The sequence below is a fragment of the Lissotriton vulgaris genome, chromosome 3_1, assembly GCF_964263255.1.
Source record: "Lissotriton vulgaris chromosome 3_1, aLisVul1.2, whole genome shotgun sequence".
Classification (NCBI taxonomy): domain Eukaryota; kingdom Metazoa; phylum Chordata; class Amphibia; order Caudata; family Salamandridae; genus Lissotriton; species Lissotriton vulgaris.
In genome coordinates this window covers 1639539157-1639552397 of record NC_141689.1, presented here as the reverse complement: position 1 = coordinate 1639552397, position 13241 = coordinate 1639539157, and the positions used below count along the sequence as shown (strand labels likewise).

The following is a 13241-nucleotide window of genomic DNA, read 5'->3' as shown; positions in this document are numbered from 1 at the left end:
CCTATTGCATTGCAAATTCTTGTTAAACATATTAACAGTGTCAGAGCAAATGTTTTTGTTCTCATTAGTACCAGTTTAGGACACAAATACAGCAATAGGCAATAGAAAGGTGACAAATTATTCTTTGCATAAGGCCTTTCACTGTGCTGCAACATACCTTCCTGAGTTTTCTGTAACTTTTGACCTGTTTGAGGTAAATACATAATTTTGTTAAAATGTTCAGATTATAAAGCACATGATGGGGTGATGTAGCAAATTCATAAACATGTGGAAAATTATGCAGCTGCAAAACCTTTATAATTCCAGTTACAGGTAAAAGTGTAGGCACAAATGGCTGTTTTTTTTCAACTAAATTTCAATATTTTTATCAACTAAATTTCAATATTTTTTTATTTCAACTGTTACTTTCTATAGAAAAAGCTTGAATGATCTACACAAATTAACCTCTTGCTGAATTCAGAATTTTGTCTAGTTATCGGGAAATGTACATCTTTCCGAGATGCATTATTGGTTTCACACCCATTTCTACCACTAACTGGAGGGAGGTTGAAAGCACAAAAAATAGGCTGTGTGCCAGTAAAATGCCAAAACTGTGTAGAAAATTATGGTTTTCTGAAAAACATCTGCCTGTTCCTGAAAGCTGGGAAGATGGTGATTTTAGCACCACAAACAATTCATTGATACCATTTGCAGGGGGAAAAACAGAAGCTTTCTTCTTTAGCACTTTTTTCAAATTGTTGCCCAAAAACCCACACTTTCGCTGTATTTTGCCCATAATTCTTAGTCCCCTTCAGGGCAATCCACAACCCCTGGGTACCTTTAGACTCTTCAGAATGTTGGAAGAGAAGGACACAAATTTGGCGTGAATACCTTATGGCAGGACTTGAGGGAGGCATGTGTTTCAAAGGATCCTAAGCTGTTTTGGAATATTTATAAATGGCCTACTGGAGGCCATGCTGAGCGCCCCCAGAATCACGTTTCAGTAACAGCCTGGGTCAATCACTTTAAGCCCCAATATGCTTCGCCCCCAAAAGCGGGGGAAGTCAAATTTACAAATTTGATGTATCAGGGTGAAACCTTCACAGCGGAAAGCCCCTGGGCCCAATGGTATCCCAGGTGGTACGTTGCTATATGACAAACCAAATTGGAGCCAATATATCCTTCTGCTCTCTAATGTAATCGCACAAGGGGCCACGATCCCTACGTCATGGAAAAATGCTGAAATCATCCCCGTTTATAAAAAAGGGGACAATGACTGTCCGGGGAACTATAGGCCAATCAGCCTAATCGACTGCTCCCAGAAAATAATTGGTAGGATGGTGCTAAAAAGACTTCAGGGGTGGATTGAGGAGTATGGAGTTTTATCTCCATTACAAGCTGGATTCCGAGCAGCCACTAGCACCATTGACTAGGTTTTCCGATTCATTCTAATTTACTGGAAGTTAGTAACCTTAGGCAAAGGTAGCCTTTATGCCGCCTTTGTAGATCTCAGGGCGGCATTTGATTTAGTCCCCCGTTGGAAATTATGGCTTGTCTTGAAACAACTTGGGCTTCCGCTGGATCTTTTAACCTTAATTCGGAGATTTAATGAAGACAACAAGGCCCAAATTAGATGGGGGGGCATGGGGAAGTCACTGAATCATTCCCGGTGAAACGTGGTGTTAGACAGGGTTGTGTGATGGCCCCTACGCTATTCACAATATATATTAATGGTATAGCTGATTGCACAAGTAGAACTCCAACTGATGCCCCTATATTGGCTGGTGAAAAAGTACCCATCCTGATGTTTGCCAACGACACGTTGATTCTCTCCAAGACCCCTAGTGGACTTAAAAAAGCACTAAAAATCTTTGAGGATTTTTGTTGCGTGAGGGGCTTGGAGGTCAACGTGTATAAAACAAAGTTGATGGCGTTTAACGCACGGAAGGCAAATATGAGGGGCTTTAACATGAAGGATGGACCTCTAGAAGTAGTTAACGAGTTTACCTATCTAGGAGTAAATTTCCTAGGCAGCATGAAGTGGGATCGGCAAATTGACTCGGCCTCACTGAAACTTAGACAGATCTCGGGGGCTCTATGCCAGGAGTACAATCGCTCCCATTTTAAGCCTATCAGCCCGGCCCTTGAAGTTTATAATCTGAAAGCTGTCAGCTCAGCACTGTATGGTTCGGAGGTTTGGGGCTGTGAGAATCTTGTAGCTCTCACTATCTCTGAAAACAGATTTTTAAGGAATATTACTGGACTTCCCCAGATTACCCCATGTGTCCGCTGTTATTGGATTTGGGGAAGAAACCCATTGCAGCTGTAGCAAAATTACTCCCCCTCCTGTATTGGAGGAGATTATGGTCTACTCCTGAACTTGTTGGCTATGCTCGGGGTTTCTTAGATGTTATTAAGGCTGACACATTCCAACACGTAAAATGGCTAGGGGCAATCCGAAACCTTTTAGGAGAGCTAGGGTTGATTGCATTGTGGACTGATCCTGCAAATTCCATCTTTCCATCAAAAGCTGTGCTGAAGGCAAAGTATTGGGAATTGCTTTGAGAAAAAAACGTATGGCAACGAGTGTCAACTTCCCTTGCCAGCCGGTTTATGGATTATAAAGTCACCCGAGGCTGGAATCATATTGGGACGAAATTACCAAACCCAAGGATCGCAAATTGTACTTTCAATACCAGTAAGATCCTTTACGATGAAGTTGTCATCTCAATCACTAACTAGGTGTCCGGGGTGCAGTGCCACAATCGAGTCTACGGCACATATTCTCTTTGTTTGTGTTGCCTATGCTGCCCCACGTCGGGCTTGGTTGACACCAATCTGTAGGCTCCGAGGCACAAGTGGGACAGCCGAGGCTGAACGCATTTTGCGCACTGATACCACCCTACCCATTGCATTAGCTATGGCGAAATTCCTAGGTTGGGCATGGATTTTGAGGGCTCGCCTAATTGCACAGTGTCTTTGATATCAGATTAATAATTTTTTCTGATGTGTTATGTGCATATGTCCGTATGTTTTTATCTTTTTAACTGTGGTTTTAATGGATTTATCGCTGTATTTTTTTTTAAGGGGATGTGCGAAATTTATACTTGATACATGTTTTTAAAGTGGGCTTTTGTTGTATTTGCAGTGTTTGCACATTGCTTTTATGAATGTAAAGTTCGAATAAAGCTTTATGAATTTGAACTTGAATACCTTATGTGGGCAAAATGTTATGGGGGCCCAAGCGCGAACTACCCCAAATAGCCAAAAAAGGCATGGCATTAGTTAATGTTCTGAAATCCTAGAGCAAAACTAGAAGAGTCTGCACTCATTCTCCTTTCTCCTCTGCATGCACTCTACATTGCACAGCAGTGCACTACATTCTGTCTCTCACTCACACTCTTTCACCTAGCATTCCAGGGTCCTAATCTCAGAATGAAATGGGCGCAGGTCTGCGCTCTGCATCTTTCCTGCATTCATGGTCTGCCAAAATAAAAGTAAATGCCCTCATCCGACCTAGTGCATTGAGGCTCCACAGAGCATCCATGAAGGCAATCTAAAGTGCGACCAATAATCTACGTGAATGAATGTCTTGTAAAGCGTATCAAATGCACAAAAATAGGGTGTCCTGGTACTAGGAGACAGAAGAAAACTGAGGAACTGTGAAGTCAGAAGTACAAAGTGTATAATGGTTTGAAAAGCCAGGTTTTTTGCGCTTTTCTAAAGACATTTTCTGAACAAGTATGTCTCAAATCTTGTGACCGAGCATTCCGTAATTGGTAGCACAAAAGGATCTTCGGTCTATTTATGCTTTTGTGCCTTGGAATTGAGGTCAAGTCGGTACTGGATGAGCGTAAGGGGCGAGCTGGAACATAAGGCAGACTGAGAATCTGAATGTGAGCGGGACCTTTCAGAGACAAGGCTTTGAACACAAAGCAGAGTGATTTAAACATTTTTTTTATTACAAGCCAATGAAGAAATTTTAGATGTGGCGTGACGGAATGTCTGCAGGGAACATTAAGTATTAATCTAGCAGCCAGGTTCTAAACTATTTGCAGTCTTTGGGGCAAATAGCCAGGGACATAGAGTGAGTTCCCATAATCCAGTCTAGTGGTAATTAAGCCATGAACCACTGATTTAGGAGAAAAAGCAGGCAACAAGGAAGAAACTGCTGCAAGGAAGGCTCTTAAAAGCACAAACCTCAAGCTGGCACTGAAACAAACTGTGAGTCGAAAAATCGGATGTGATGCAAGTGGAGGCCAGTATTTCTAGTTGAGTCAGTGAATTGGGGAAGAGGACCAAGTTCAGACGAGCACCAGTAATGAGACCTGAAAGAGTTCTCTCTTCCAAAGAATAGCACTTCTGTTTTCTCACAATTTATTTGTATGCAAGTCATTCATCTACGTCTGATGTGCATGCCTAAACTTTAACTTGTGTGATGGTAGGAAAGTGAGAAATGGAGACTATGAGTTGTGTGTCCTCTGCATAATCCAGGATACTAAAATCACGTGACGTTACTAACTCTACAAAGGGAGCCATATACACAAAGAACCAAGTGGAACACATGAGTGAGCAAAGGGGAACCGCTACAAGAGTAAAGAAGAAGAGGGATGTTTAAGGTCCTCGAAAAACTGATTGGGATCTGTTGGAGAGAAAGAGGCTTCCGATTTTAGAACGGTTTTACAAATCCCCAGTTTGAAAAGGCTCTATAGAATGGGGTGAGACATGATTGTCAACGGCTGCAGAGAAATCTAATAACAGTAGAGGAGCAAGTACTCCTTAGTCTAATATACTACAGAGATGTTCGGAAACAGTAAAAAATGCTGTTTTTTACTAAGTTCGGGTCTCAATCCTGATTGAGTCCTCTCCAGCAGGCCTAGAAATTCTCTGACAAAAAGCACCTTTAATTTTAATCTCCAGGCAGGCCCAATTTCAGACAGATATATTCACTTGGGGAAACCTCCTTTACCCCACACACACAACAACAACCTGCCTTTACAATGCAGTCACTCCCTCAATTGCAACATTACCACTCGTGACTGTACTACGCAATCCGTTCGATGGGGTTGGATTTTTAAGTCCAACACCTTTCCTACTGTTGCGCAGACTGGAGTTGGAATAGTAATTTATACGATTCCAAAGCCCAGCGCCCTCCTAAAGCAAGTCGCTTTAACAACTTGTGTGGTAAAGTAAGGCGTGGTAACGTCGCAGACGGAGTAGTGACTGCATTGTAAAGGCATGCGGAGTTCTGTCATAACACCATTCACTAGTTCGCACACACCCTCATTAAGTTTCCCTATCTCTTGCTCACCCTCTCACTCTTTCTGACTGTAAACACTGTCTTGCCAATCATACAACATAAAGGGAGCCTCGTTTGAGAAAGTGATTTGATGCCACACTAATAGATGAAGATGCTATTGCACATCTTACACCTCTCTCACTCCTCCTTATGTTAACTGGCTAGGAATTACAAGTTGTCTGTGTTCCTGGTGTCATGCTTGAGAGGACTGGATGCTTGGGCCTTGTATTTGTTATATCTGTCTGGTATCGTGTCCAGGAGGGGCACAATGTTGGGGCCTGTACTCCTATCTGTAAGCAACATGCCCAGATGGAAGAGGCAGAATGGTGCTGGTCCACAGGTTGGGCCAAAGATATAAATGGGGCAGATCAAAACACACAGAAGCAACACAGCTAACATATACCTTAATTGGCTGTCCCAACAGACTTAATACTAATACAGCCACCTACAGGTGACCTTAGACAGACCACTGTACGTGCAAGCAGCATAGCACAGACATGTCTTACATTTCAGTAGGAACGTGCTCGTAGTGGCATTTTCCACTATCTAACACATACAAACATCTAATATACTGTATTAGACAGAACACCTCTCACACCTCCAACATTACACAGATCTACACGGAAGTGGATATCGGTGTGCCCACAACAGTATTCCACCATACTATCACACAACACCATGTCTAGTCAGAACTCATAACACGACCCAATGCAGTCCAGGTACACCATCAGATGTACATCGGAACTTTGTAGCGCCATCCGATACTCGAGTTAATTCACACACACATACACAGACCTACTCGTCACTGTGCAAACATAGCTAGACAGCATTTTATCATCTGTGCTCTGCCTCCGGTTACACCTAACATATTTGAATAAGTATGAGTAGTAAAACAGAGACTATCACTTTGCTTGATACTTATCACAACTTAGAAATAATGGCAGATTCTGGTTTGTGGTGAAATCCTTGAAACTGAGGCAAAAAATACTGAAGCAGCATTGCACTGCAAAACCAACTGAAGAGTGTGTGCTATTAATACACATATAACATAAGTCGTCCTTTCTTCCCACTGCTTTTTTCACACGATGTCTTTATTTGCAGATGGTCAAGACTTTGAGCCTTTTTCTGACTCCGTCAGAACGGAAATGTTCCAGACTCTGTCGAAGTGAATCATCGTTTAAATACGAGTCTGGGCTTTTTGTTCAAGGACTGCTGAATGTAAGTCCATTTGCTCTCTTCTTATAAGTCATGTTCATACCATTGACCCTAATGCTCTTATGTTCTTCAGCTCTGCTGCTCGGGTAACTTCAGTTTCTAAATTGCTGTTGAAATAGCTTCATGTAGATAGTACAGAAACCGTCTGCAACATTGTGACACAGCGCTCGTCTATCTATGCATCAAAGGCTGACGGAGGACCTTTATCTCAGATTGCACTGCTTACCTTGACAGTTATTTGGTTGTTTTGATAATATGCACCTGATGTAAAAAAAATAATTTTTGTTGCAAATCCTGTGACTCGCAAAATCGCAGGGTTTGGGAAACCACTCTTTCATTAAGCTTTATTCGATTTTGTTTCAAACCATAAAAGCATACAATTAAAAAATATACAATCATAATTTAACAAACAACATACATTTTAAGAAGAACATAATCTCATTAGGTTAAGTAAAATTAGCTGACCCAGTTGTTGTTAATGTCTATTTACATGATAAGCACCCGCCTAATATTGACAGTTGTTATATGGGGTGAAAGGGTTAAATTGAGGTAGGTTGCTATACTTAAAAAGTCTATATGGAAAAGAGTTAAAAGAGGGGAAACTGCGCTCATTTGGTGGCCAGGATCTATAACCCAGCTTAGTGTTGTGATTGGCAGTCTGTTTCCGAAAGGGGTTATATGATTCACTTGGATAAAAGTCATGTAGGTCCCAAGTTGTTATAGGACCATCACCTTCTTGGGGCTGCCACGACTGAAGATAGGGGACAACTTGTCTGCTCCTAAATCTGATTAGAATCAGATCCCCGCAGATATCTTTACGAAGGGGACCCAACCATTCCACTCTCCTCACGCTGACTATCCTGCCATCGAGGTTATGGGGTAAGGGTCTATTTTTCGATAGCCAGAACTTAACTTTATTTAGCAAATCGCTGGTTCTCTCAGTTTTTCCATGTTTCAGGGGAAGAACCCCCGACAAGATGGACACGAATGGAGCGGCCTCTGGGGGAAGATTAATACGAGGAGTCTTAGTGCTTTTTAATCTAGGCTCAATATTGCGATCTGAGGCAGGTATGGGTAGTGGTTTAGGGACAAGTGGGCACACAGTAGTGGAGACTGTTACTTGTGTTGGGGGAACTGTGTTTTGCATAGTTTGTTTGGGCAAATTAGGAAGGCCAGCCTGGGGTGAACACTTAGATGTTACTGTGTATGCCTGATTGAGTTTAACAATTTCCTCAATCCCCGTTAGTCTGTCCCCCAAGATGTTAATTTTGTCGATTAGGGGATGAATAATAGTTTTGATCAACTGTTCCATCATGGTCAGTAAAACCAATTGGGGAGAGGATGCTGGGTCATCTAGTTTTTTGCCCATCTCAGGAGTTAACAGAGCCATGTTAACAGGCGGGTTTAAAACTGAAGACGCACTCTGCAATTTTGATGATTTGGTTTGGGACCCACTTTCTCCAACCCCGTCATGTTTCCTTTTACCAGATGTGGCCTTAAGGGGAGTTGTATTTTTTGCATTTAATTTTATGGGAGTCGGTAGAAGCCCCTGTGTACTAACGCTGTGAGCTAGTGGACTGGCGTTAGATACCAGGTAGGGTGATGTAACAAGGGTGTACCTGATATTACACATACTGTTTAAGTCGTCTAGCCATGGGGGATTAGATGCTGTACTAGACGTTTTAGTAGGGGGATCCATGCTGGTAGGGGTATGTTTAAGGTGAGCAATGTAATAGAAAACAAAACAAACAGCTGTACTATATATTCATTCGTACCACAATGACAATTGCAATAGCATGCCCGTCTAGTATCTTAGGGCATAAGTTCAACCAGGGGGATATATTAAGTAACCACTCCCTTATAGGTAAGGGTAACAGTGTCAAGCCAGATGTAATAGTCAGTGGAGTGGACAATCAGTGGCTTTACCTCTTCGTAAAAGACCAAGGGGGGTAGCCCGTCCCGGCCTCCTCTGGCCTCTGAGGGCCCCAGAGGGCCCGCCCTTTGCCCGGGCTTAGCCCGGCGCAGTCCCGCGCGCGTTCCGCGACGCGGAGGAAGCCTCCTCCTTTTCTGCGCCTCCGGGCGCGCTGGTCCAGGAAGTGACCCGCTCGGCCTGCTGGGAGCTGTAGTTCCCCGGCGGCCGTGAAGCAGGAAATCACCGGCTGCAGGGGGAACAGTCAGCGTGTGGGCCCCAGCGGCGGCGTGTGGCGTGTGGACCGAGTCCCAGGTATGCCCCAAAGCAAAGTTTTAGCCCCCGCTCCTCAGTGGGAGCCTCCTCCTTTTCTGCGCCTCCGGGCGCGCTGGTCCAGGAAGTGACCCGCTCGGCCTGCTGGGAGCTGTAGTTCCCCGGCGGCCGTGAAGCAGGAAATCACCGGCTGCAGGGGGAACAGTCAGGGTGTGGGCCCCAGCGGCGGCGTGTGGCGTGTGGACCGAGTCCCAGGTATGCCCCAAAGCAAAGTTTTAGCCCCCGCTCCTCAGTGGGAGCCTCCTCCTTTTCTGCGCCTCCGGGCGCGCTGGTCCAGGAAGTGACCCGCTCGGCCTGCTGGGAGCTGTAGTTCCCCGGCGGCCGTGAAGCAGGAAATCACCGGCTGCAGGGGGAACAGTCAGCGTGTGGGCCCCAGCGTGTGGCGTGTGGACCGAGTCCCAGGTATGCCCCAAAGCAAAGTTTTTGCTAGTTGTTACATATGAAATCTATTTTGAGACTTGGGGCCATATGTATGAAGCCTTTTGTGAATCGCACAGGCCGAAATTCGCAGAATTTCGGCCTTTGCGAATCGCAAACAGCCTTTTTGCATGTTTTAGGATGTATGAAGCAATCGCAAAATAAGGATTAGCAAAGTTTTGCGATTCCCGATTTTGCCATAGCATTTAAGGAATCACAATTTTGCGATTCCTTAAATGCTATGTATGAAGCTTTTAAGAATTGCGATTTCAGGTTTAGAAATCGCAAATTACCACCAACTTGTAGTTGGTGGTAATTTGCGATTTCTTGTAAATATGCACAATTGTGCATTTGTGAGGGTGGCATATGACGCACATACATGCCCTTTGGGCATGTATGTGCGCCATATGCACACACATGTAATTTACAGGGGTGTAGCAAGGTGTCCTTGAGACACCCCTGCACCCTTGCAATAATTCTCAAATTGGTGGCATATGACGCACATACATGCCCTTTGGGCATGTATGTGCGCCATATGCACACACATGTAATTTACAGGGGTGTAGCAGGGTGTCCTTGAGACACCCCTGCACCCTTGCAATAATTCTCAAATTGCGATTAGCAAATTGCGAATTCGCAATTTGAGAATTATTTGGGAATCATTCCTATGGGCCTCCTGGCCCATAGAAATGCATTGGAAATTATTCCTTAATTGCGAATTCGCAAAATGCGAATTCGCAATTAAGGAAGCTTAAGGAATCGCTAATGAAAAGCGATTTTCTTCATACATACCATTTTGCGATTCCTAAATAGCGATTCCTTAAAAATCGCTATTTAGGAATCGCAAAACGGAACTTTGATACAGATGGCCCTTGGTAACAGATTACCGAATCATAAAATGGGTTTAGAAACCCATAACAACTTGGTTTTTGGGATGGGCGTGTTAGGGTGCAGCTTGCACATATCAATTTGTTAACAGATGTATCAACGTTTTGCAGAAGTTATCTGGTCAAAGCCATTGAAAAGTTACAGACTCCTGAGTTGGGGTGGTAGCAAGTTCACAGAAAGGGGGACTCCTTCCACTTTGTGAATGGGAGGAAAATAGTTTGTTGGGGAGTAAGCAATAGTCTAGGGGACCACTGGCAACTCTCAGACTTAAAAAAAAAACTTTTGATGCTGAAAAAAGGAATCCATGTCTCAAGGTTGAGATGGCATCCCTAATGCAAAAGGAAAGAAGGTGTGACAAAATATCTAGTTCGTTCTCAATACCTCATTATTCTGCCATAAAAGATCACAGGAGGAATTAAAACAGAAGAAAATACAAAACCTTAGGCAACAGAACCACTTGAAGAGTAGTAGGAGGAACACACACACACGCTTTAAGGAAGACACCCAGACACCAGTTGAAGGCGATACCGAAGTAATTATGCACCAGGAAATAGATGTAGATGCCCTTCAGGAGATAAATACTTCTCCATTAAAACCATATCCAAAGATGACTTATCGTTATATCACACACTAATAGAGATCGTGAACTATCTCCACAGGACTCTGTTCATGTTAAGGGCAACATGCCTGGCGAGTCACTGGCTGTCTCTACCTCAAGAAAATTGTCAAATGCACCTGCATCTCTAGGCCTTGCTCCCGATAAAAACAGCAAGAGTTTAGAAACTGTTGCTAGGAAAAAGGACACGTCTGCAGCCACACAATGGAGGATTGCTATCTCTGACACAATCCTTAATAAGTACGGTCTTGAGCAATGGAAGGAAATAGGTGGTAATGCACTGTCTCCCAGAACTATTTATGGAAATAGTAAAAACCTTTATGCAGGAGGGGAAGGCAATCTCAAATACTTGCTGAAATGTGTCCTGGCAGAAGACACATGTGCACAGGTTCAACACTCTGCAATCATGCCTGGCTGACAATATCTAGATTTGAACCTGAAATATATGTGAACATCGTCTGTACGCCACTCACTGGGGAAAACATGTTTGGAAGCTATTCCCTAAAAATGATTTTTTTTTAATGGCTAATAACCACCAAAGCAATGTTGGTCTTAGCCCTTTCTTCAGGGTCATCCCCAAACATTTAGCTTACACCCTCCTGTTTTCTGAACCTGTTTTTGTTGGCTTTTAGGACTCTGTGCACATTACCACTGCTGACCAGTGCTAAAGTGCATGTGCTCTCTCCTTTAAACATGGTAAAATTGGCTTACACCCATTGACACAATTAGTTTACTTGAAAGTCCCTGGTAAAGGGGTACTACATTTCTCCAGTATTGGGGTGTCTTTCATAGATTCACATGCTTGAATATTCCCCGTAGTCGAAATGGGAGTCCCACGGTAAATATCATAGCAATAAGATGCTAATAACATAAGTATGTAAAAACATAACACATAAAAATACACAATAGAAATGCATAGAAATACCAAGACATAATTCCTACATAGAAATACATGGCAGAGAGAAAAAACACTTGCAAGATATCCATGTCATTTTGTTAGTCTAAACTGCAGCCAATCAGGCGCAAGCACCCCTCCAGAACCTTCTCCTCAGAGCTCAGTCCCTCAGATTTTCTACCGCACGTCGTGTGAAGGGAGTCTCCCTGATCTCTGCTCAGTTTTTCTTCTGGATTTCAGTGTTGGACATGTCTTCAAGTAAGAAGTCTTTATTTAGACCCTGTTCTTCCTGTGGGAAGCTGCGCTTATACTCTGAAGATCCCCACAGCAAGTGTATATATTGTCTTTACCCGGACCATGAAGTGGGCAAACGTAAATTTTGCAGGACCTTTTCTACTAAGACCCTTAAAGACAGGGAAGGTCATCTCCTCCTCTGGTTGCAGAGACTTAAGGACAAGGATAATCCACTTTCTGACGTAGACAGCCTTATATCTAGTATTTCTAAAGCAGCCAGTAAGCGTAGCAGTGTGCAGGATTTTCCTTCTCCATTTTTAAAGAAAAAGAAACTCTCTCTTTCTATGGCTCCTGCGGTGTCTTTACCTCCTCCTGCTTCGCCCACGCCCACGAGATATGACTCTCAGGCGCCTTCTGCTTCTTCCAGTCATGTTTCCACCAAGAAACATGTTAAATCGTCGACTGGAGCGTCGACGATCGCCCCGACGACGAGATCTGCCGTCTCCGGCTCGTCGACGGCAACTGTGATGACATCTGCTGCTAGCTCGTCGACGACGGTTACGTCAATGTTGTCTATGTCGACGAGGGTATCTATGGGCTCTAGACCTATCTCGTCGACGATACCTATCCTCTCGTCGATGAAAAAGAAAAAGGAAATTCTCTCGTCGTCGACGACATCTTCATCGACGAGAGCTGTTAAATCTTCTCACAGTGACGAGTGCTTCGTCGACGGCTGCATCTTCATCATCGTCGACGACTCCGGCGACAGCCACTTCGTCGTCGACGTTGAAGACATCGTCGACGCCAGACCCGTCTACGACAGCTCCGTCGACGGTGACACCGTCAACGACGGAATCCTCATCTGCCTGTTCGTCGACGCTTCTGCCGTGGTCATCAACTAAGTCGATGACGACTTCGTCGACGGTGACTACCTCCTCTTTTGCATCATTGCCATTGCTGCCGCTTCCAACGTCAGGTTCTGGTCTTTCCAACGTCGGACCACTACACCAACGTCGCCAGGTTCCGGTAGACCAGTTATCTATTCCAGACTACAAGCAGCCACCTTCGCCATTGTTTGCCACTGGCTCTGAAGAGTACTCTGGTTCTGAAGCGGAAGATGGTGACCCTTTTGGGGCGGCACACAGTCCATCGAGTTAGTCATTAAGTGCCAGGACTATGGTGAGGACCCTGAAGGAAATTATTTTCAGGATGAAGACCAAGCGGTGCAGGTTCCAACAGCGACACTGCCTATGTCTCTCCTTTCTAACCTACAACATATGTTGGAGGATTATAACAGGCGATTTCCCCCATCCAATCAGGGTTCGCCTGTACCAGCAGCACCTGTGCCTGTAGTACCTCCTCCTGTAGATCCGTTACCACCACCTTCTGCACCGTCCCCGCAAATCCAGACATCAGTTCGGATACACACTACTGTCTATGCCGATGACGAGGATGA

General features: G+C 44.2%; 1 protein-coding gene across 1 annotated transcript in view; it reads left to right on the top strand.

Moving 5' to 3' along the window:
• C9orf72 (C9orf72-SMCR8 complex subunit) overlaps positions 1 to 13241 on the top strand; it is a 332168-nt gene that overhangs the window by 237311 nt on the left and 81616 nt on the right. The window contains exon 6 of the mRNA XM_086962131.1: positions 6380 to 6496. Within this exon, the coding sequence (XP_086818257.1) occupies positions 6380 to 6496 (117 nt within the window). The remainder of the gene's footprint in view (positions 1 to 6379; positions 6497 to 13241) is intronic.